Source organism: Suncus etruscus, chromosome 3, assembly GCF_024139225.1.
Source record: "Suncus etruscus isolate mSunEtr1 chromosome 3, mSunEtr1.pri.cur, whole genome shotgun sequence".
In the NCBI taxonomy this organism is placed as follows: domain Eukaryota; kingdom Metazoa; phylum Chordata; class Mammalia; order Eulipotyphla; family Soricidae; genus Suncus; species Suncus etruscus.
Genome location: NC_064850.1, coordinates 34,969,090 through 34,994,402, shown reverse-complemented (window position 1 = coordinate 34,994,402; position 25,313 = coordinate 34,969,090). Strand labels below are relative to the sequence as shown.

At 43.5% G+C, this 25,313-nt stretch overlaps 1 protein-coding gene and 1 non-coding gene across 2 annotated transcripts in view; both read left to right on the top strand.

Annotated features, from left to right (window-relative positions):
• Positions 1-15,659, top strand: part of RPS6KA5 (ribosomal protein S6 kinase A5) — a 190,419-nt gene extending 174,760 nt beyond the window's left edge. Inside the window, exons 14-17 of the mRNA XM_049769792.1 lie at positions 1,699-1,890; positions 11,486-11,645; positions 12,871-13,034; positions 14,762-15,659. Coding sequence (XP_049625749.1) covers positions 1,699-1,890; positions 11,486-11,645; positions 12,871-13,034; positions 14,762-15,001 — 756 coding nt within the window. The 3' untranslated portion in view covers positions 15,002-15,659. The remainder of the gene's footprint in view (positions 1-1,698; positions 1,891-11,485; positions 11,646-12,870; positions 13,035-14,761) is intronic.
• A 3,991-nt stretch (positions 15,660-19,650) lies between these two features.
• LOC126004670 (U1 spliceosomal RNA) lies at positions 19,651-19,814 on the top strand. The gene has a single exon (XR_007493935.1). It is a non-coding gene; the product is annotated as a U1 spliceosomal RNA (small nuclear RNA).
• The last annotated feature ends 5,499 nt before the right edge of the window (positions 19,815-25,313 follow it).

The window sequence follows — 25,313 nt, the reverse complement described above, 5'->3', positions numbered from 1 at the left end:
GGAAGTAAGGTGTTTGCCTTGCATGCAGAAGGTTGGTGGTTCGAATCCCAGCATCCCATATGGTCCCCCAAATCTGCCAGGAGCGATATCTGAGTGTAGAGCCAGGAGTAACCCCTGAGCGCTTCCGGGTGTGACCCAAAAAAAAAAGATAAATAAGTAATTAAATATAGATTACAAAGAGGGATAATAATAATTTGCAAAAATGTACTTGATGAGTGGGATCCGTACCATAGGTTTGTGTTGAGCAGTTGTATGTTTCAGTTCTCGATGGTCATATGTTTTAGGATCCGGTCTACCATACCTTCTTTATTTGATAGATTACATTAGATCTCCTATAGCTCTCTTACTTATGGCTTCATTGAGTGAAGGACATTTACCAAAGCCCCTACTAGATGGTTTGGCCTACTTTGACACCCAAAGCCTGAGGATAGGCCCCAATTAACTGAACACAGCACCAGACCTCCTGAGGGTTTCAGGGTGATGACAACTTGAGCAATCAGTGAACCCTGCCAGAAAGAAAAGCTAAAGGACTCCGGGAGAAAATCTTGACAGTTCTGGCTTCAGTTTGGTGGAGGGGTTGGAATGGTATTTATTTATTGATTTATTTATTTATTTATTTATTTATTTATTTTGGTTTTTGGGTCACACCCAGCAGTTCTCAGGGGTTACTCCTGGCTTTATGCTCAGAAATCGCTCCTGGCAGGTTCGGGGGACCATATGGAATGCCAGGATTCAAACTACCAACCTTCTGCATGAAAGGCAAACGCCCTATCTCCATGCTATCTCTCCGGTCCCATGGAGTGGTATTTCTAAAGGAGGAGCAGTTAAACTGAGACCAACTGGAAGAAAGGTTGGCAGAGGAAGCAGAAAATAAAAGATGCCAACAGAGGAGAAATAGGAAAATCTGACTTCAAAAGAGCAAGGCACAGTGCAAAAGGCATATGTGGAAAATGCCACATGATATCATACAATTAAAAAATTCCGGGGTGAGGGAAAAAATTCAATATTTGGGGGTCAGAGTGATATTTGCCTTACATACAGGTGACACAAATTTAATTTTGATCTCCACCAACTATGGCCCAAAATCCCTTTAAAAATTAAACTTTTGATTTGGTTTTTGGTTTGGGGGGTCACACACATAATGCTAAGGGTTATTCCTGGCTCTGTGCTCAGGAATCATTCCTGGTGGTTCTCAGGAGACCTGATACCAGAGATTGAATTTGGGTCAGCCACATAAAAGGCAAGCACCCTACTTACTATACTATCTCTACATCTCCCATACTTCCTATTTGTTATGGCAGGACTCACTCAACAGGGTGAGTCCATGGTTTGCAAGTGGGTAGGTTACAAATTGAACCCAAAAAAACAGGGTTTAATCCCCAGCACTGCCTGGTCCCTGAGTACTACTTGGAGCAATCCCTGAACTCTGAACTGAGAGTCACCTCCAAGCATGGCCCAGATACAATAGAGGAAAAAAAGCAAATTTTTTTCATCACTCACTCATCCATAGTCAAAATGAAATGTCAAAGCAGTGCTCTGCCTGCCCCTGTCACAACACCTCTCCATACGGCCCTGTTGACCTTGACTGTATATTGTGTCTGCATCCAGGTCCCAGAGTCCAGCAGTGTCACTTAGGGGCCTTCGTCACCAGCCCCAACTCCTTGAAGGGAAACTCATTCATGCGTTTGTGTCTTTCAGAATTTACTGTTCACGGATGAGAATGACAATTTAGAAATCAAAGTCATTGACTTTGGATTTGCACGCTTGAAGCCTCCCGACAACCAGCCGCTAAAGACTCCGTGTTTCACACTGCACTATGCAGCCCCGGAGCTCCTCAACCACAACGGCTATGACGAGTCCTGTGACCTCTGGAGCCTGGGCGTCATTCTAGTGAGTCTTCCCAGTGGCAAAGCCTCCATCTCTCTCTCTCTCCCTCTCTCTCCCTCTCTCTCTCTCTCCCTCTCTCTCCCTCTCTCTCTCTCTCCCTCTCTCTCCCTCTCTCTCCCTCTCTCTCCCTCTCTCTCTCTCTCTCTCTCTCTCCCCTCTCCTCTCCTCTCTTCTCCTCTCCTCTTCTCTCTCTCTCTCTCTCTCTCTCTCTCTCTCTCTCTCTCTCCCCTCTCCTCTCCTCTCCTCTCCTCCCCTCTCCTCTCCTCTCCTCTCCTCTCTCTCTCTCTCTCTCTCTCTCTCTCTCTCTCTCTCTCTCTCTCCCCCCTCATCTTCCTTCCCTCCCACCCCCTTTTTCCCCTCCAATTCCTGAAAGTTATGGCCAGTTGGTTTCTTTCCCATATAGCATTTTGGGTTTAGTTTGTTTTATTTTATTTGGGGGGGGGGGTGACCCATAGCCAGTAATGCTTCAGAGTTACTCCTAGCTCTGCACTCAGAAGTCACTCCTGGCAATGCTCTGGAGACCATATGTGATGCCAGGGCTCAACCTTGTGTTGGCAAATGCCCCCACCCACTGTACTTTCTTTCTAGTTCCATCCTATATAGCATTTTGATCAAGCCATTTAAAAGAGCTTAACATTTAAAAGAGCTTTTGTTTTATTTTGGAGATTTTTTCCTTTGTTTTTGTTTATTTTTAGTTTTTGGGTCACACTCGGTAATGCTCAGGGGTTATTCCTGGATATGCACTCAAGAATTACTCTTGGCAGTTTTGCGGGGAAGGAAACCATTCTCAGGGGGTCATGTGGAATTCTGAGGATCAAACCCAGGCTGGCTGCATACAAGGCAGGCATCCTATCCACTGTACTATTGCTCCACCCCCACCCCCAAAGTTTCTTGTTCTCAAAACTTGTGCCAGAAGGGCCCTAGAGTTAGTACAGGTAGGAGTTAAAGCACTTACCTTGCACTCTGATGACACTGGTTCAATCTCTTTGGTTCCTTGAGCATCACCAGGGATAATCCCATAGCAGAGAGACATTTAAAAGAGCTTAACAAATAGCTTCTTTTGTTTGTTTTTTTTTAAGATTTTTGTTTGGTTTTTTTTTTTTGTTTATTTTTAGTTTTTGGGTCACACTCGGTAATGCTTAGGGGTTATTTCTGGATATGCACTCAAGAATTACTCTTGGCAGTTTTGCGGGGGAGGGAACCATTCTCAGGGGGTCATGTGGGATTCTGAGGATCAAACCCAGGCTGGCTGCATACAAGGCAAGCATCCTACCCACTGTACTATTGCTCCAACCCCATCCCCAAAGTTTCTTGTTCTCAAAACTTGTGCCAGAGGGGCCCTAGAGTTACTACAGGTAGGAGTTAAAGCACTTACCTTGCACTCTGATGACACTGGTTCAATCTCTTTGGTTCCTTGAGCATCACCAGGGATGATCCCATAGCAGAGAGCCAATTGTCAGCCCTAAGTACCACCACTAGATATAGTCCCAAAACCAAAACCCCAAACAACCATTCTCCCCAACAAAAGAGATTGCATTAGAAAAGATGTAGACATTTTTATTTGATTTTCTTTGAAACACTTAAGGCAGCTGTGTTTCAATTGAACAAGAGTTACATGCTATTTCTCAGAAAGATGCCATAGGGTTGGCATGTAGTCCTGTGGTAGATCACTTGCCTTGCATGTATGAGGCCCAGAGTTACAATAGTATATTTCCAAAGATATGCCTATTCTTTGTTGGTTTGTTTGTTTTTTGGTTTTGGTGTTTGGAGTCATAACCAGCAGCGTCCAGACTTAGTTCCTGCTCTCTGCTCAAAAGTGACTCCTAGGGGGCCAGTGAGGTGGCACTCGAGATAAGGTGTCTGCCTTGCAAGCACTAGCCAAGGAAGGACAGTGGTTCTATCCCCCAGCATCCCATATGGTCCCCCCAAGCCAGGGGCAATTTTTGAGCATCAAATGGGTGTGGCCCGAAAATCCAAAAAAAAAAGAAGAGTGACTCCTGGTCATGCTCAGGAGACCAAAGACAATGCCAAGGACCACACCTGACCTATGTGGCATTGATGTAACATGGAAGGAGCAGGGAAACATTCACAAATAAGCATGTCAAACTGTTCTGGGAAACTTTCAGACTGAGAATGTCACTTCAGAACATCATTTAGGATGAATAATAAAATCAACAGATAAAAGGAGAAATAGTCATCGTAACTTGAATCATCGTGGGAGGCACACACTTCACAAAATGGCCTTGGCTGACTCCATCAGAAACAGAACATTAGAGCTAGAAAACTTTCTGCATGTTTTTTCTCAAAATAGCTTTACTTTTCCCTGCATTTGTTTGGTCCTGGAAATTAGGCAGACCATTTCAGATAATCCAGAAAGTTCTAGAAAACAGTATTCCTGTGTTATATCCCAGATGAAGGTAGTACAGGCAAGCTCTCTTTCATCATCTCTTCCTCCCTCCACCAACCCTTTTCTTCCCCCACCCCTATCTTCCTCTGGCCCCATCCTCCTTACCCCTTCTGTAATTCCTCTGCAGTGAGAATAGGGTTTGGGTCTTGCTGGTTTTTGAGCTTGGGGGCTAAACCCAGGGGTACTCAGGGTTTCTGGCTCTGTGCTCATGAGACACTTATTATGGTTCTTTGGGAACTGATATTTTGTGATGCTTAGGATCAAGTTGGGATTGGCCACATGCAAAGCAAGTGCCTTCTCCTGTACAATCTCCTAAATTTGGGTTTTTGATAAGTGAGATTATATTCTGCACATAGTTTGAGTTTCCATTCATTTAAACTAAAGAGCAGCTGACAGGTTCCAATTTTTATAAGTCATAAGTTGTGCAAATTATCTTATATATCACTGTGCAGATACCCACAGCTTTAGATAAGCCTGCTTGTACTTGCCTCCCTGTTTCCTTGGACACATGTTAGGGTGAGGGTCTGCACCTCTTGGCTGTAACATGAATTCCTGTGAGAAGTTTCTCCAGACTGCTTTCAGTACCACCTCGGTGTGTGAATCCTTTCATTCACCTCCACTTCAGTTGTCATTTGGAAAGATGGTGATGGTTTGCATGCATTTTCTTGATGATGGTTTAGTCTGAGCTCCTTTTCATCTTTAGCTTCCCTTCTATGATCTGATGTTTCTGAGCTTTGCCCATTTTCCTCTAGGCGATTCTTCTAAGCAAATGTTAAAGCTTTACTTGGGGAGATTTAGTTCTTGACCTGCCATTAGTGTTGTTAGAAAGGCCAGTTTTTAGAAAAGTTTGTAGAAGGTTTTTCTTTATGTTTGCAGGGGAGCTGAGGTACACATGTCCCGATTCTCTAAGTGGGCTCTTCCTTTATGGGCTCGGGCTTGGATGTCAGATTGTCACTCCACCCCTGCCTCAGCCCCCAACTATAAAAATAGCCTCCCTGAGTCTCCTCTCGAGTTGCGTTTTATTTTTACACTTAAATCTGGGCTCCATCTGGGATTGATTCTGGAGTCGGCTTGTTCCTCCTCTCTTGCCTCACCAGTTGTCCCGGTCCCATGCTATGGTTTTTCTTTTGAAGCTTTATATGGTTTTTGTTTCAGAAATCTTATTGTTTATCATTTTGAAACTAAAATTGTAATTATGAATAAGATTGTTGTTGTTGTTCATTGGGCTACACCCAGCGTTGCTCAAGGACCACTCCTGACTTTGTGCTCAAGGATGTACCTGGGTCCATGCAATTAATTGAGCTGGGGATGGAGCCCAGGCCTCCCACTCGCAAATCTGCATTCCACCTCTTGAACCACTTTTGATTCTGAAGATTTCTTAGGCTGAAACTCAGTTTCCCCAACAAAGAAATCATAAGTAAAAATAGCTTGGGGCCAGAGCAGTAGTGTAGCAGGTAAGGTGCTTCCTTGTATGTGGTCGACCTAGGTTGGATCTCCAGTGTCCCAAATAGTCCCCTGAGCACCGCCTGGAGTAATTTCTGGGTGCAGAGCCAGGAGTAAACCCTGCGCGCCATCAGCTGTGCCCCATAAAGCCAAAAATCATCATAATAAAAAAAAATCAAGAGTTTAACAAATAAGTTATAAGAAAAGAAAGCAGCCCTACAGATTAAAGACACTTAAAGTTTGCACCATACTTCAGGTAGGTGCAAAATCTAATTTCTGTTCTATTTATAATGAAATGCAACGTCTATCCCTAAACCACTCAGCTGTGATTACTTTTCATGGTACTACATTTATCATCACAATCAGTAGGAAAATTTGAATTGGATATTGGATGAGAGATACTTAATGAAACATTCATGTGAACCAAAATTTCATGAAGCTGAAGAGACAGTATAGTAGGAGGGCACTTGCCTTTCACACAGCTGATCCAGGACTGATCCCCAGCACTTATATGGTCCCCCAAACCCTGACATTAGTGATCCCAGCATAGTATTCAAAGGAAGCCTTGAGCAAAACCAGCAATGGCCCCCAAATTTTTAAAAAATAATAAATTTTAATAATTAAACAAATGTAATATCTGCTCTCTAAACTGCCTCCCCCCAAAAAAGAATTTTGCTGGAGCAAAAACTGATCTTCAAAGACTCTGGGCTCTAAGCCTGAGTCATCCCATAGCAATACAAACTGTCTTTGGAGTCTTCTGGGCTGCCTTTGTCTCTGCAGCTGATGATCACAAATGTGGGTGCAGTTCAGCCTCCCTCCAGGCTGCGCAGTCTTGGCCTGAGGTCCCAGCACTTTGACTCAGATGTGCTTCTACGTGTCTCCATCTGCTCCTACTGCCGTCATAGGGCACACAGCCCATCTGCCCCCAGAAACAAGCACTTTTTCCCCCCAGTTCTGGACCAGAAGTCTACCATTTGCTCCCTGTGTCCTCCTGTACCCCACACAGTATATGCACTTGGAGACCATGACAAACTCTCTTGCTGTCATTCTGTTTTGATTTTTTTTTTAATCCATGCTCAGCAATGCTTAGAGTTTACTTCTGGCTCTGCACTCAGGAATAACTTTCAAATGGTGTTTGGGGACCATATGGGATGCCGGGGATCAAACCCAGGTCAGCTGTATATAAGGCAAGCACCCTCCCAGCTGTGCTATGGCTCCAGCCCATCTTGCTGTCCTTTTTTTTTTTTTTCCCAATAAGAACCTTAATTTTACTGGCTCTGATTTTTGCTCTTACAACCTCCCCGAACATTAATTCACTCTGCTAGAGTTCACCACTCCAAATACTCACCATGATGGGGACTGGCTTTCAACAAATAAAATTTCATGACTCACAAACATGAATTCCATGATATAGAATATAATGGAAAATCAGATAGGATTGTACTCAACAAGTAGGGTCTGACCACCCAGGGAGAGCTATACATTCCATGCCAGACTTCTTTCAGGTGTTTATTATGGAGATTCTTCCCTTTTTATTTTTGCCTTTGTTCCCCCAGTTTTAATTTTTTTAATTGTTATTTACAAATTTTAGACTTAGTAAAATTTGGAGAGGTGGTGTGGCAGGTAAGACACTTGCCTTGCATGTGGTACCCCAAGCACTACCATGAGTGACCCCTAAGAAAAGAGCAAAGAGTAAGTCCTGAGCACTGCTGAGTGTGAGTGACTCAAACATAAACAGATAATAAATGAGTTTAGAAAAAGACAATGATGGCTGACAACTCTTCCCAGGAAGTCTGGTCCAGGCTGAAAACTCAAAGGCCTTCTCGGAATGGTTGAAGGCAGATCTCTCATTTTGCTTGAATCCACAGAAGCCAAACCCTATACCCTCTGGCACAAAAAGATCCACAGTTTAACCTTATCAAACTGCCAAGCCACCAAATTTGCTACATATCTTTAGATACTGGACCTCACTATCACTTGCAGTTAGTTATACAACACCTCAAACTTTTCTAGTCATGTCAGCCTAGTAGGTTCACAGCAAATCTGATGGGGAAGTTCCACAGAAGACCACCAAGCTCAGTAAACCTAAATAGTAACATAAAAAGCTCAGCTTTTTTGTTTGTTTGTTTTGTTTTGTTTTGTTTTGTTGTCTTTGGGTCGCACTGGGCAGCGCTCAGGAGTTACCCTGGCTCTGTGCTTAGAAATTATCCCTGGCATGATCGGGGGACCATATGGGATGCTGGGATTTGAACCACCATCCTTTTGCATGCAAGGTAAAGGCCCTACCTCCATGCTATGTCTCTGGCCCCAAGGCTCAGCTTTTGATCCACACTCAACAATGTTCAGAGGTTACCCAGAAAATCCTTATATAATGACTTCATTAACACCCTTGAGAGAAAGAACTATCATTTCAAATTGACACTTACTGATCTAAGTTTTGATATTTCCATTTGCCTTTGTGTTGTAACAAACCATATGAAGTAAATTCATAGCCTGCAAGGGGGCAGGCTAGAGTGGTGAGTGGGAAACCAGGAACACTGGTAGAAGGAAGGCACCTTGCTTGTAGGGTTGGTGTTTGAACATTTAATGCCTAAACTATTAGGCAATAAACTATGTTATGAATAACTTGATAAATTACCATATAAAAATAGAAAATTAAGTTCATTTTTTCTAAAGATACATATACATTTGTTTAAATTTTAAGTGATTTTTATTTGGGCCAGAAAGATAATACAGGGATTAAGGTGCTTAGCTTACCCTGCACACCACCAACCCTGGTTCAAATCCACACATGACATAAGGTCCCTCAACCCGCTGCCAGAGTGATCCCTGAACACAGAGCCAGGAGTAAACCCTGAGCATACCCCCTGAAAAATAAATAAAATTTTAGACTTAGAGAAAATTTGTGTCCTGGGTGCCCTGTTCAACACATGGATCCAAGCAGGACATGAAGGGTCTGGGTTTCTCCCTTTCCCTCTGCCCCTTAGCAAAAGCCATAGGCCCCTGGGTAGGAGAGTTGGCAAGCATGGAGTGTGCTTGATTGCTTTGGCATGGAAAGGCCCCTTTGGGTTCGTGAACAGTATCAGAGCTAGAAAGAGAGCAGGAGATTGCTTTTTCCTCGGTAGCCTGTTAGCCCCCATACTTCTCTGTCCTGGCATCACCAGAGGCCCCTGCACTGTCCCCCCGGCCTGACTGGGTGTCCCTGACAAATCAATGATACCAGTGCAGAAGCATTTGCATGGCAGCTACTTCTTCTCTTCCAGGTCTTATTTCTGCACTGCCTCCCAGCTCCTTCCAGACCATTCTCTTGGTCCTGCACTGGTCATCCAGGGTTTGCCAGCCTCTGAGCCTAGGCATCCTTGCCAAGTTTCTGTAGTCTTAGGGTGCAGACTCTGCTTTCTGAGGAGGCAGTTCCAGTGGGTCTGGTGTGGGTGTGACCGTGTGCTAGGAGCAGGGTGAGAGTCGTGGCCAGATGAAACAGAAGCAGCAAAGCTGCTTAACTAGCCCTTGTCCGTCTAGCCCAGCCTGATCGGCTCAGGCTCCATAAAGCTGTTTGTTCCTTACAAAAGGAACTATTTGTTGTTCGCTCCTCACGTGCCCTGCCATATCCTTCCACCTAACAAATACCTTCCTTGTTCAGTGGCTCCAAATTTGTAACCAAAGTGGCTTCTCTTTGTCTTCCACCTTCACACTCTTCTTCCCCACGCAGATTAGTTTTCACCTTCTGGGGTGTGACTTTCTTTGTCTCAGAGGGTCCAGCTTCACCCCAGGCCTCCAGCTTTGCCAGTCTCTCAGGTGCCCTGTTTCTCTTCACGCTTGTGACTGTCGTGTCTCTCAGGCTCTGTGCACTGCCCATCTGACTGAATCACCCACTCTTTCCTTTACCTAGGAACCTCTTGAGCAAACATTCTCCTCTTGGTGTCTCTCCCCAGCTTCCTGAGCCAACCCCACTGCAGTCTGTGTCTCTATGAGCAGAGCCCACTGGTCCCAAAAACTCCTCCTGAGCTCCAAAGATGAACCTCAGGTTCTTGCTCTTCTTTTTTTTTTGGTTTTTGGTTTTTGGGCCAAACCCGGTGACACTCAGGGGTCAGAAATCGCTCCTGGCTTCTGGGACCATATGGGACACCAGGGGATCGAACCACGTGGTCTGTCCTAGGTCAGCTGTGTGCAAGGCAAACACCTTACACCGCTCCAGCCCCCCCTTTTTTAAAGTAAAATCAGGTTTTTATGTAGGAATTCTGAGGATGTGTGTGTGTGTGTGTGTGTGTGTGTGTGTGTGTGTGTGTGTGTGTGTGTGTGTGTGTGTGTGTGTGTGTGTGTGTGTGTGTGTGTGTGTAAAGGGCAGAAACCTCTTCAGGGCAACCTTTCAAATATATAGCTACAGTAAACACAGGTGGGCATAGATATTCTATATATCAAGCACAACCATGATAAAAGCAAAATATAAGTGGAAATGATTACAAACAAAAGAAGAAGGTACAAATGAAAAAAATTGCTCCAAATCCTTAATCATTTCTTTATTTTTAATCTTCAAGCTTGGATATGCAGAGTTGGGGAGGAATAAAGATGATTAGGAGGGTTTCTGCACGCTTAATTTTCTGTTAATTTTAGTAAGCCTTCCTATTTGTGATGGTGGTTGGTCTGGTTCTTGGATTGTGGCTATACCAACAGCTATGACCTCCTGGGTCCTCAGGAACCTTGCAGTGCCAGGGATCGAACGCAGGGCTTTGACATACAAAGTTTGTGCTCCAACCATTTGAGCCATTGCCCTACCCAGCAACATAAACGCCATCTGTGTGAAGCATTTGAATTATCACTTTGATTTTTCTTCTTGGTCTTTGAGCCACATCTGACTATGTTCCAGGTCTAGGTCTGCCTCTGCATTTGGGAATCTCTCCTAACTGGACTCAAGAAATATGTTGGGTGGCAGGGATTGAATCCAGGTCAGCTGCACACAAGGCAAGCATGCTACCTGCTGTACTCTCTTTCTGGCCCTTGGTTATCACTTTCTGTTCTTATTTCCCTGAATATAATTATGAAACTAGCTTAACTCTTGATATAACAAGCTAAGCCAGAGACTGGATCAATAGTACAGAAGATAGGGTGCTTGTCTTGCATGCAGCTGATCCAGGTTTAATCCTCAGCCTCCCATATGGTCTCCTGAGCACTGTCAGGTGTGATTCTTGAATGTGGGGCCAGGAGTAACACTTGAACATAGCCATGTATGACCCAGAAACAAAGGAAGGAAGCAAGCAAGCAAGCTTAGGCCATTTATTTTTTTTATAAACTTTTAAATGTGTTGACTGTTTTTATGATGGAAATCACAATCTTTTGCTTTGTTTTAGAGCCATGCCCAAATGTACTTAGTGCTTACTTTTGGCTTTGCATTTAGGGCTCACTCCTGGTGGGGTTCAGGGGACCATGTGGGCTCTGGGGATGGAATTCAGGTCAAATGCATAAAAGCAAATGCCTTCCCTACTGTACTACCTTTCCAGCCTCCAAATCATAAGCTTCTCACCCCATAATGCTAGCTGTTGGTAAATCATGCTGATAACATTGGTGATAAAATGACTAGAATGTCATGGAGAGATAGCTCTGTCTGTAGACTGAGCCCAGGTCAATCCCCCACACGACTGGGTCCCCTAAGAAATGCTGGGTGTGGCCTAATATGAAAATGATCATTATCCTCTCTGAGTGACTGAAAGTGATTATGGCTGGCAGTCACCGTGATGTGTTCTCTCTCTCTAGTATACCATGTTGTCGGGTCAGGTCCCATTCCAGTCTCAGGATAAAAGTTTGACGTGTACCAGTGCAGTGGAGATCATGAAGAAAATTAAAAAAGGAGATTTCTCCTTTGAAGGAGAAGCCTGGAAAAATGTTTCCCAAGAGGCTAAAGACTTGATCCAAGGTAAGAATCCCCTGAAAGGCAACCAGACCATTCAAGCCTGGGGAATGATAACAAACTTGGGCCCTCAGACCTGTGTGCTTAAGGGGAAAGGCTATGGGGCAAGGCCAAAGCAAGTACCTCACCATCATGGCCTTCCTCAGAATAGGCTTCCTTCCTGTCCTACCCACCTTATGATAAGAGCCTCATTTACAAGTCCAGTCTTCTTGGGCCCGGAGAGATAGCACAGCGGTGTTTGCCTTGCAAGCAGCCGATCCAGGACCTCAGGTGGTTGGTTCGAATCCAGGTGTCCCATATGGTCCCCCATGCCTGCCAGGAGCTATTTCTGAGCAGACAGCCAGGATTAACCCCTGAGCATCGCCAGGTGTGGCCCAAAAACCAAAAAAAAAAAAAAAAAAAAAAAAAAGAACAAGTCCAGTCTTCACTCTGTGGTGCTCCTTTCTTTCCCCTTTCTTCTATTATAGGGTCCAAGTTGGGGAAGAGAAACTGGGCCTTGTCCCAGACTCCTGATCTCTCTCCCTAGGGGTCCCTGTAGCCTGTCAGTTGGGCTGGCATCTTCAAGGTCCTATTTCCTCTGTCCACCTTCAGTCAGCCGAGGGACCTTATCCTCTCCTTGCTTACAAATCCAAAGATGACAATTCTCAGGGCCTGGACCCTCATGCTGCCCTCCTTTAACATTCCAAGTCTCCAGGTTACTGTAAGACTAGACATGTGTCCTGTGTCCTGCTCACCCATCTTCACAGAGAGTCTCACTCATTCCCATCCCTGGGGCTTTGCTGCCTGCTCTGGTCCACCTCTGGGCTCACAGATAACCTGGGTGTAAGGCCTTAGCCCTAGGACTTATTTCCTGTGACCCAGACACACCCTCCCAATGCCACTGCAGGCCTCATTTATCCCCAGGCCTCTGGCACCGTCCTGCATTCTGGGAGTCCCAGTGGATGCTCCTCTACACATGGCCTCGACAAGTCCCACAGGGGAGTTTGGTTTGGGGATGAGCGTCTGTTCCAGACTGAAAAGCCAGCTCATCTGCAGAAATCAGCCACTCTGCATGAGGACAGGGACAAGGCAGAGATGAAGCAGTGGAGAAACTACTGCATTCCACCCATCAGTGCAGTTGAGATCTGTGGGAGGTTGTTGCAGACCCCATGAGGTCAGTTATCAGCAAAAGAGACCTTATTTATTTATTTATTTATTTATTTATTTATTTATTTATTTATTTGAACCACAGGACTGCTCACCGTCGACCCAAATAAGAGACTTAAAATGTCCGGTCTGAGATACAATGAATGGCTTCAAGATGGCAGCCAGCTGTCCTCGAACCCTCTGATGACGCCTGACATCCTGGGGTCTTCAGGAGCGGCCGTGCACACCTGCGTGAAAGCAACCTTCCACGTAAGGCACGGGGCAGCCAGAAGGGGACCAGGTGTTTGGAAGCTCAGAGACATTTTAAACCAGGTCTCCCTCCCATTAGTTGGGTTTCTGAAAAGTTTCTGTGACATGAATGTGTATATGGAGGAAGGAGTCTAGGCTAACCCTGAGAATATTTGGCTTTGAGAGCAAGCCAAGTCTTTCTTATCTGAACTGAGGCAATAGTCAGATAGTAGATTTGTTTGTTTGTTTGTTTTGGTTTGGGGCCACACCTGGCAGTGCTCAAGGCTTAATCCTGGCTCTGTGCTCAGGAATTATTCCTAGAGTCCTATGGGATGTTGGGGATTGAATCTAGACCTACTGTTTGCAAGGCAGATGCCCTGCGCTATACTATCTCTCCAGCCCCAGTAGTCAGATATTCAAATAGTTGGAAGTGTTCAGTGGACAATGAGAACAAGTATGTCTAAGATCAGAATATTTTTCTTTCAAATAAGCTAATCCATTTTTTTTTTTATTTTCGGTTTTTGATTTTTAGTTTTGGGGCCACACCTGGTGACACTAAGTGGTTACTCCTGGCTATGCGCTCAGAAATCTCTCCTGGTTTGGGGGACCATATGGGACACTGAGAATCCACAGTTCATCCTAGGCTAGCACCGGCAAGGCAGACGACGCCTTACCGCTTGTGTCACCACTCTGGCCCCGCTAATTCCTTTTCTTTATAATCTATACACATTAGAAACCAAGGCACGGGGCCGGTGAGTTGGCACTACAGGTAAGGTGTCTGCCTTGCAAGTGTTAGCCAAGGAAAGACTGCAGTTCGATCCCTGATTCAATCCCCCGGTGTCCCATATTGTCCCCCAAGCCAGGGGCAATTTCTGAGCGCTTAGCTAGGAGTAACCCCTGAGCATCAAATGGGTGTCGCCCAAAAAAACAAAACAAACAAACAAAAAAAATAAGAAACCAAGGCACATGGAAATACCATTCATTCAAGAGCCATTTTGTTTTAATCTAATACTGTCTAACATCTGTGAGGATTGAAGGTAGTTGATATTAAACATAGATTCAAGGAGACCAAGAAATAGCAAGGTGTGGGTAAGGCACTTGCCTTGCTTATAGCTCATTCTGGTTTGAATCCCCAATTCCACTCAAATGCAGAGCCAATAATCGCCCCTCAACACTGCCATGTGTGAGCCAGAAACCAAAGAAAAAGAAAGGAAGGCATATAGGGCATATAATAATCAAGGGTTACTCCTGGCTCTGTGCTCAGGAATCACTCCTGGCAGGCTCTGGGGACATATGATATGCAGGGGATAGAACATGGCTCAGCTGCATGGAAGGCAAACACCCTACCTGCTGTGCTATCATATCACTCTGGCCCCCTATCAGCAATTTTTTAACCTCTGTAGCTCATGGTGATTTAAAACACTTTGTCTTTTTTCTTTTTTTTAGTTTTTGGGTCACACCTGGCAGCGCTCAGGAGTTACTCCTGGCTCAGAAATTGTTCCTTATAGGCTCAGGGAATCATATGGGATGCCTGGATTCAAACCACCATCCTTCTGCATGCAAGGCAAATGCTCCACCTCCATGCTATCTCTTCAGCCCCACACTGTCTTTAAATTAAAAATTTTCAAATTTAAAATAAGTGGACTTTGTCCCCACAAAAAACTTGAGACCTTCTTTCTACTGTTTCCAGCCTGCCAAGACAACATTAGCGCTTTCACCTTCACGGTTCCCCCCATTTTCTCTCCTAGGCTTTCAACAAATACAAGCGAGAAGGCTTCTGCCTGCAGAATGTCGATAAGGCCCCTTTGGCCAAGAGGAGGAAGATGAAAAAGACCAGCACCAGCACGGAGACCCGCAGTAGCTCCAGCGAGAGCTCTCACTCCTCATCCTCACACTCACATGGGAAAACCACCCCGACCAAGAGCCTGCAGCCAAGCAACCCCTCCGACAGCAATAACACAGAGGCCCTCTTCCAATTTGCCGACTGAGCAGCCCCACCAGCCCCAGGGCACTGTGGTCCCCTCAGCTCAGGTCTCAGCCTGGCCCCAAGACATGTGCTTCTAAGAACTCGTCCTGTTGATCTCTGGGGAATCTGCCTCAAATGGAGGAAAACCCCATCAACAGTCAGGATGAGGCTTTCAGTGGTATTGGAAACCCTGTGGGTGTTCCTGACCCGAAAGGCACCAGACTGAGGCTGATATTGTGAATAGAGCAGACAGGATGGTGTCAAGCCATGGAGCCTAGTCCCAGCAGGACTGTTCTAGAATGAGCAGAGATGAGCTGGTGACATCTGCTTAAGGGCCAAGCTAGATTTGAGCAGTTCACACAAATCCCCAGTCTGCCAGCTATCTGCCAGCAACTGCAGACTCAGGCTGGAGAAACCCATTGGTTTTTGCCTTGTGGTCTTGTATGTGTATGTCTGTGTGTCTGTGTGTGTGTGTATACGAGTGTATGTGTGTGCTTTAAAGAGATTTGCAATTACTAAAGAGTCATTTCTCAGAGAAAAAGGTCTTGACTGTTTGCAGAAAAAGTCTGTCATAAATTTTATGTGTGGCCTGTCTTAAATTTCTTGTGAGAGAATTTTAACTTATTGTTTTGATTTATGGCTACGTATGATCACAACCAGCTAGGATTATTCTTTTCCTTAAAAAAGTAAAATTATATATGTATATATATACATAAAATATATATACATATATCTGAGAATTGCAGGGCCCCTGTGCTATTGGGCCCCACCCGAGCTGCATGCTAAGCTACGTCTGTCTCCTTTTTTGCACTGCTCCTTCCTGGCAGTTTGTTCTAACGGTGACTTCATAGCATCAAGGTACATGTCTGTTTTCAGTAATGCTGCACTTTATAAGGCACACTGTTTTGACGCATATGTACTGTATTTCTGCCATGCCTCCCAACAGCCCCCCCCCCAATCTATTTAAAACTTGTTCTCACATCCCACTTCTACTTCCAATGAAAGTAGAATGGGCCACACTGCGGAGATGCCATCCTTCGCCACCAAGGCCCACTGTGAAGAAAATCTAAAGGGAAATTCTCGGAACACTGTGCTTCACATTTGGACACTGTGTTGGGCTACGGCGAGGCAGCCCTCCTGTAGTCAATCTTCTGTACATACTATTTTCGAACCATAGCTTTGACTTGTTTTTTTTTGGTTTTGGTTTTTTTTGCCATATTTTGGTTCACTTTTAAATCCCGGAAAGCCTATTTTATAACTCTGTGCCAAGCACTTTTATTGCTCTTAAGTTCCGAATACATACAGAAGTCAAGTGCTACTAGTTGAAGACATTTCCCTGAAAGACTACTACTGCAGTCTTTAAATAATATGGTCTGGGGGCCGGAGCAATAGCACATCAGGTAGGGCACTTGCCTTGCATGGGCTGACCCAAGTTTGAGCCCCAGCATCCCATATGGTTCCCTGAGCAATGCCAGGAGTTAATTCCTGAGTCCAAAGCTAAGAGTAATCCTTAAGCATTACCAGGTATGCATCCCAAATATATGGATTAATTCACTCCCTATGCATAAAAATAAAATAAATGATAGAACGTGTATATTATTTTTAAACCATCCCATAAAATGTCAATGCTGAGAAAAATGATCTTTGCAATGTTTACAGGAATCATGCTTAAAAAGATAATGCTCAACTTGTTTATTTTATTGTTTATTTGGTTAATGATAATCTCTTGAGCATTGGTTTGGAATTGGGGCATGATATTTATTTATTGCTCTCGAGCTAATAGCGTTAATTTCAAACAATTATGAATACTAAAAACAGTGCACTCTGTAATAGTATATTTATTACTAAATCAATGTATATATTATTAGCACAGGCAACAAAACTGGTGAATATTAAAATATTTTCAAAGTATTATATTATCCTGTTTACATTTTTGTCTACAGTGGTGGTTGGAAATAATTTCCTAGTTTTCAGAAGCTCAGAAGGCTGTTGAGCAAGTTTTTACTCCCCTCGTTCTTAATAATGATGGGACATTTTATCTGAATTATTAGCCAGCTACATTTTTTTGATTCACAAAATAGAATTCTATTAAAGATTATTAACCATCAAGAAAATACCCATTTTAGGGGCCAGAGTGATAGCACAGAGGTAGGGCATTTGCTTGCACATGGCTGACTCAGGACAGACCTCAGTTCGAACCCCGACATCCCATATGGTCCCGAGTGTCTGCCAGGAGCAATTTCTGAGCACATAGCCAGGAGTAACCCTTGAGCATCACTGGGTGTGGCCCAAAAACCAAAAACAGAAAAAAAGAAAAAATAACCATTTTAAACACATAGTTGTATCGAGTATATTGGAATATACTATGTTAGCTATTTTAGTCATTTCTGAAACAGGGTCTTCTGGTAGAAGATACAAGTTGTAAAGTAAAAATTAAAAGGACTTGGTCACTCATGGAAAGGATCCAGAGCACTGATGGGTCAATCTGTACTAGTAACTCAGGGGAAATTGAGTGTGAAGACTGGACATTGGGAGGTTTTGATTTTTTTTTTTCATTGCCCTGCCTCTTCTAAGGGAATTCATAGAAAATCAGATGGGTGGAAAATCAGGTAGTAGAGGGAAGTAAGGGAAAGAAAAGGTTTGTAGTTAATAGCAGATTAAGCCTCCCTAAAACATATGCAGGACTTGGAAGAAGAGCCCCAAGAATCCTCCCTGGTGCCCTCCTGCCCAATAGCTTGTCCTCTGCACATGGATAAGGACCAGCCTGGCAGCCCGATGCCGCCTTGCTCACATTCCCTCTGTGAGTTGCTTGCACCTTCTTGGTATATGGTGAATTACACTTCCAGATTGCAAGGCTTGTATTTCATCCTCTCAAAAATAAACTAAAATATGTTTCCTATCCAATGCAATATCCAATATCCAATGCAAGACCTTTTTCTTGACATTGGAAGTAAAATGGAAGTAGGCAAGTAAACAAAATACTTTTGAAATTCTCTCTAGGGGCTGGGCGGTGGCGCTAAAGGTAAGGTGCCTGCCTTGCCTGCGCTAGCCTTGGATGGACCGCGGTTCGATCCCCCGGTGTCCCATATGGTCCCCCCAAGCCAGGAGCAACTTCTGAGCACATAGCCAGGAGTAACCCCTGAGCGTTACCGGGTGTGGCCCAAAAACCAAAAAAAAAAAAAAAAAAGAAATTCTCTCTGGAACATGAATTTGGAGAACTTAGCTACAGTTAGTTTTGGATTTATTTTTTTGTTCTTATATGTCATTTTCATGCCAGCATAAGTCCAAATTTATGTCATTTCACTAGGAAAAGCTCATTGGGAAGCAAGAATAGGAAAAGGGGGCTGAAGAGATTATTCAACTGGTAAAACACTTGCCTTACACATGTCCAACCCAGATTCAATCCCAGCCACCACATAAGGTCCCCAAGCACATCCAGAAGCGATTCCTGAGCACAGTTACAAAATTGTTTATGATTGAATTTCAGTCATGTAATATCTAACACCCAGTAACAGTGGATTCTTAATGGTTCGGTTTCTTTTCATTCTGTACTGCAGCCTTTCACCAAATGAGGTAAATTAGCTATTTTAACATTCATTTATGCTTCCAATTCTCTGTAAAATAATAAACCATCACCGAACCACTGGAACAGAAAATCAAGTATCCTGAGTTAATTGAAACAAGCTTGTTTGTCTTGGAGCTGCAGGTTCATTTATCCACCAAAAAAAAGACTCTTAAATTTTTCTCTCTTTTGTACATTTCTGCTGATTTCTTAAATGGGTAAGTAAGTAGTTTATATACTTTTATTTGGGATGTGGGATTCAGGAGGCAGGGGATACCAGCTATACTCCGGGCTTACTCCTGGCTCTGAGCTAGTAGGGTTCAGGGAACTGATCATAGGGGGAGTAAGGATCAAATTTGGGTTGGCCCATGTAAAGAACATGCCCTCTACTATGGCTCTGGCCCTAAATAGCTCCCTTTTAAATGGAAAGTTATTTTAAAGACACCTACTAGAATAGCAGTGACCATAAGTATGTTCTTAAATATTCTATGAAAATCTACAAATTACTATTTTCCTTGCTTCTATTCTCAAATGCATATTACAAGGTACTTCAAATAGTGACAGTTTCTAAATCATTGGTCCTTTATTCCTTCTTATTACTTACTATTCTTTGTATCCCTCCAGATTAATAAGAACATGATTTAGATCTTTTTTTTTAAGAGCTAAGTCAAAAACTTAAATCTTTTAGGCTACTAACACTGTGTCAGAATAATTGACTTACAGATGAATTCTTGTATTATAATAAGTATTTAAATTATGTGGCTGTTAACTTTACAGATTCTTTATATGATAATAACCCATTTTATGGTCTCCGATTAATTTATTTCCCCTGTATCAGTATTCATCTTGATTCAACTCATTTACTATGTTCAAATGAATGTATAAGGCTCTTAAGAAATTTTAAATTTAAATGTAAGTTATTATAAGACTCAAAAATGGAAAAGTAGTAAAAAGATAGCAGAGGAAGTTTACATCAGATAAATATTTTAAATATAATTACCCAAAGAAAGTAGTTTGCTCCTGCAACATAGAAGTTCTCTTGTCCAAAGTAACTTTTTCCAATGGTGATAAGTCCTTAAATGAATATTTTCCTTAAGAATAATCTTTTAATACTTACCTGGCAGGGGAGATACCATGATCATGAAGGTGGTTTTCCCAGGATGAGGCTTATCCATTGCACTCTGGATGTGCTGACCCCTGCGATTTCCCCAAATGTGAGAAACTCGACTGCACAATTTGTGGTAGTGGGGAACTGCATTCGCACTCTCCCCTGAAAAAAAAAAAAAAGTGATCTTTTAGGGGCTGGAATGATAGAACAGTGAGTAGAGTGTTTGCCTTGCATGCAGCCGACCCAGGTTTGATCCCTTTCATTCCCATATGGTCTCTCAAGCCTGCTAGGAACTATTTCTGAATGCAGAGCCAGGAACCCCTGAGTGCTGATGGGTATGGCCCAAAATCCAAATGAAAAAGAAGGTCTTGGGGCCGGGCGGTGGCGCAAGAGGTAAGGTGCCTGCCTTGCCTGCGCTAGCCTTGGACGGACCACAGTTCGATCCCCCGGCGTCCCATATGGTCCCCCAAGCCAGGAGCAACTTCTGAGCGCATAGCCAGGAGTAACCCCTGAGCGTCAACGGGTGTGGCCCAAAAACCAAAAAAAAAAAAAAAAAAGAAAAAGAAGGTCTTTTAAATTTTGTTCACATGTATTGGGGTCAGGATGGGAGTTAGGCCATACTTGGGATGACTTTGGCAGTATGCAGTGACAACCATTGAACTGGGATCAGCCACATACAAATATCTTACCCTCGTGCTAGTTATGTCCAGAAAAAAAAAAAAAACCCACATTTTTAAACTTTTTATTTTTTTATTTCTTTTTTGTTTGGTTGGTTATTTTTGTTTTTGTTTGGGGACACACCTAGCAATGCTCAGGGGTTCCTAGCTCTGCACTCAGGAGTCATTCCTGGCTATGCTTAGGGGACTACCGTATTTTCCAGCGTATAAGATGACCCCCTAATTTTGCAGTGAAAACATAGGTTTAGGCCTATATTCGCTGTATCAGACAGAGCGTTCCTGTGCTGCAACTGTATGTACCACAATGAGCTAATCACAACAAGCAAAGGTTCAAAGGTTACACTTAATAGACTTTCTCTCTGACTCTGGCCCATCTGAGCAGGCTTTTTACAGTGTAGATTCAGGTCCAGAACATTGTCTAATTTGCATGCATAAAAAGCCTGCTTGGATTGGCTGAGTTAGAGAGGCGTCCGAACAGACTGGCAGTGATTGGTGCAAGATCAAATTGGAAAATTAGTTTTGTGGCAATATTCAGACAATTTTCCTTTAGCGGCATATTGAAACATTTTTCGGAATATACTCGGGTATAAGACGACCCCCGATTTTCAGTTGACTTTTTTTTGTTTCAAAAGTCGTCTTATGGGGCCGGGCAGTGGCGCTAGAGGTAAGGTGCCTGCCTTGCCTGCGCTAGCCTTGGACTGACCGCGGTTCGATCCCCCGGCATCCCATATGGTCCCCCAAGCCAGGAGCAACTTCTGAGCGCATAGCCAGGAGTAACTCCTGAGCGTTACCGGGTGTGGCCCAAAAACCAAAAAAAAAAAAAAAGTTGTCTTATACGCTGGAAAATATGATATATGAAATGCTGGGGATTGGATCCAGCTCAGCCACTTGCAAGGCAACCTGTTGTGCTGTTGTTTCAGCCCAGGAGAGTGCTTTTCATCAAGAAACACTTGTCAGAGGCCAGAGCAACAGCACAGCTAGTAGGTTGCCTTGCAAGCAGCCAACTGAGGTACAATCCCTGGCATCACATATGATTCTCCCAAATCCTAAAGGAGTGATCCCTGAGCACAGAAACAGGAGTAACTCCTTAGCAGCACCACCAGGTGTGCCCCAAAACAAAAAAAATAAAAAGAAACACTTGGCACTATTTCAGGTTTCATCTTTAGCATTTCTTTTTGTTTTGTTTTTGTTTGGGGGCCACACCCAGCGCTGTTCTGAGTTTAACTCCTGACTGTACTCAGGAATCACTTCTGGCAGTACTCAGGACCTTATGGAATACTGGGGATTGATCCTGGGTCTGCTGTATGCAAGCCAGGCAAGCACCTTGCCCACTCTCCAGTCTGTTTAACATTTCCTTAGTTTGAACTGTCCAGCTTTTCTGGAAAAGGCAAAGACAAAAGGAAGCTTTTCCCACTGTAATTCCAGCTCTCTATTCATAACCCAGTGGCCCCTGCTCCACCTCCCCACAGCTGTTACCTATCTTTCAGTTCATGGAAATTTGTAAATTCAACAGATGCCAGGATTTTAGTGTATCTTATTATTCAACTATAAAAAAAAAAAAAAGCCAAGAAACTAAGGTGGCTCCAGGATATTTCCGCTTTGGCTACATCACACTCCTGCAAATCGACTATAGCAATCGACTACTATTTATGGCCACTTATGCCCTCCCCTTTGTGACTTGTAACCACTGGGTAGCCAGCTGGTTATTTTGCATTTAGAAGGAGATTTGGAGAAAAAGATGAAAGTAGTCAGTAGTGGGCAGGCCTTCATCAACTGCTTTCCTGCTGTGTTTCTGCTGGGGAAAGTGGTCTGACATGGCTGCTGGTTGGTTTACAGACGAAGGAAGGCTTCAGCTAGGTCAACTTCTGGTATTGAATATAGCGACTCTTCCTCCAAAACACTGGATAATGCTCAACACCATGCTTTTCCACAGCATAGTATTTTTTTAATTTGGGGGGAGTCTAGGGTGTGGGGGTCTAGGGAGGTGGAGGCTGAGGGGGTCAGGGCCATCCCAGCAGTAGTCAGGGGTTATTCCTGGCTCTGCACTCAGGAATCATTCCTAGCAGTGCCTGGGAGACCATAAGGGATGCTGGAGATCAAACGCAATTCAGAAAAGTGCAAGGCAAATGGCCTCCCTTTGTATTATTGCTCTGGCCCACAATATATTTTATTTGCCTAACTTTATAACATTTGTTTCTTCACTATCATAAAAACCCAGTTTTCATTTTTATTTCTTCCCTATATAAAATAATTGTGTGGACTTTTTTATCCTTTTGTTTATGTTCTGTATTTTTTACTGTAAAAAGAAAAAGAAGTCATATCTTAGGAGAATATTATGGGTTTGGGGGCTTTTTCTTTTGCATTGCTAGTGATGGAACTGAGGACGTCACATATGCAAGAGTATTGGTCTGCCAATGAGTAGGCCTTGGCATTTCTTTTAGTGGTTTAGAAAAATTTTTTTGTTTCTAAGTATTGTAAATCATGGTATCAAAAATAGAAAAAAATTAAAGGAAAGAAAAAAATAGGACATTTTTGTTTTGTATGTTTTAAAGTCCAGTTAGGTAGAGTAATTTCACATTCTAAACTGCAAGGGCCGAAGCAGTGGCGCAAGCAGTAAGGAGTCTTTCTTGCCTGCTCTAGGACAGACTGTGGTTTGATCCCCTGACATCACATACGGTCCCCAAGCCAGGAGCGATTTCTTAGCGCCTAGCCAGGAGTAACCCCGTGTGTCACCAGGTGTGGCTCAAAAACAAAAACAAAAAGATAACATTCTAAATTGCAGTTTTTGGGTGTTTTGGGGTGTACTTATTTGTTTGGGGACCACACCCAGTGGTGCTCGGGTGCTCAGGGCTTCTGATTCTGCATTCACATCTGGCAGTTCCAGGGCACCATAGGGGGTGCCAGAGATCAATCCCAGGAAAGCTGCTTGCAAGGCAAATGCCCTACTTGCTGTACTATCACTCCAGCCCCAACTGCAATTTTATTTTTAGCTTTCTAAGAAGCTTGTCGTGGAGAATGTATTCTGTTGGAATGGATGCCTTATAATTTATTAATCCTCATTAAGACTGGTGGCTGTGGTAGACAGTTGATTATTCATAGTTTATTTTAGGTTCTGTAGTGCTGTTCTGTTTGCTCAAAGTTATCACTACTGGTAAAATGGAAGATTAAATGTACAATAAATTTATTTTTTTTTTTTTTTTTTTTTTTTTTTTTTTGGTTTTTGGGTCACACCTGGCAGTGCTCAGGGGTTATTCCTGGCTCCAGGCTCAGAAATTGCTCCTGGCAGGCACAGGGGACCATATGGGGCGCCGGGATTCGAACCGATGACCTCCTGCATGAAAGGCAAACGCCTTACCTCCATGCTATCTCTCCGGCCCCAATAAATTTATTTTTAACTGCATAAGAAGGTGCTATGTGACATGCAAAATTAATGCCATATCACTAAACTTTTGAAAAATCTCTAAAAGGTTTTTCTGGGTTAAATGGAAACCACATCTACAGAGTTTTGGCAGAGTTGTGTAAAATTTGGCATTTTTATGGTATAGTAAATGTATTTCTGTCCAGAGAGTGTTATATATACTTGGGTCAGGAGCCAAACACTTGTTGATAATTATCTAAGCTAAAATGATCAATATTACTATGTAAATTCTTCCACAAGAATTTATCCTAATGGAAAGTAAATAGAAGATAGAAAGTCTGGTTCATTGTTCTATATAGACCTTTAAGAGAGAAATAAGTTTCAGGGCCTGAGATATAAGGCACTTGCCTTACATGTAGCCAACCAGGTTCAATCCCCAGCATCTTATATGGTCCCCCTTCCCACCAGGAAAAAGCCCTGAGAACTGTCAGTGTGGCCCAAAAACACAAAGAGAAAAACAAGTCACACTATCCACAGTTCCCATGAGAGTTATCCCTGGCCTGTCCCTGTAACCCTACCCATCAGTCTCCACACTGTCTCCATCACCTGCAGCCATTGTGCCACTTCTTGCACCTTATTCTTGGACCACACATAATGACATTGCCTGATGCAGGCATTTATTTAATTCATTGTTGTTTATTGGAGAGAGAGAGAGAGAGAGAGAGAGAGAGAGAGAGAGAGAGAGAGGGAGAGAGAGAGAGAGAGAGAGAGAGAGAGAGAGAGAGAGAGAGAGAGAGAGAGAGAGAGAGAGAGAGAGAGAGAGAGAGAGTTTACAGCACTGAGATTCAGACATTTGACACTGAGAGAGGGTCCACTTCACAGAGTTGATCCAGTTTGGGCCATGTCAATGAATTTTTTGGGTTTGTTGGGTTTTTTTGTTTTTATTTTTTTGGGTGTTGGGGTTTTTGGTTTTGGTTTTTAGGGGTTCTTTTTGGTTTTTGGTTTTTGGGTCACATCTAGCAGTGCTCGGGTTACTCCTGGCTCTGTACTCAGAAGTCACTTCTGGCAAACTCGGTGGACCATATGGAATGTCAGGATTCAAACCAGGTCCTATCCTATGTTGGCCGCATGCAAGGCAAATACCTAACCACTGTGCTATTGCTCTGGCCCAATGAATCTTTTTTTTATTTAGTGCTTTTTTTTTTTTAGGCCATACCTAGTGGTACTCAGGGGTTACTTCTGGCTCTGCATGCAGGGCTTGGGAAACCATATAGAGTATCAGAGATTGAACCCAGGACAGGCACATGCAAGGCAAACTTTCTACTCTCTGTACTATCATTCCAGCCCCAGTGAACCTTTGAAAAATTGTTCTGTTTTATGGATCAGTGAACCTGCTGCATTTATCTCTATAAGGTGGCACTTTTCTTCTAGAAGGCCTCAGAATAACTTCCCCTTCTTTGGATCCTTCCTCTTTCCCAACTGTCCTTCCATCTTCCCAGCCACTGGCACATTCCAAAACATGACTTAGTTCAGTCCAAAACATGACTAAAACTACTACAAGGGCCCGGAGAGATAGCACAGCGGCGTTTGCCTTGCAAGCAGCCGATCCAGGACTAAAGGTGGTTGGTT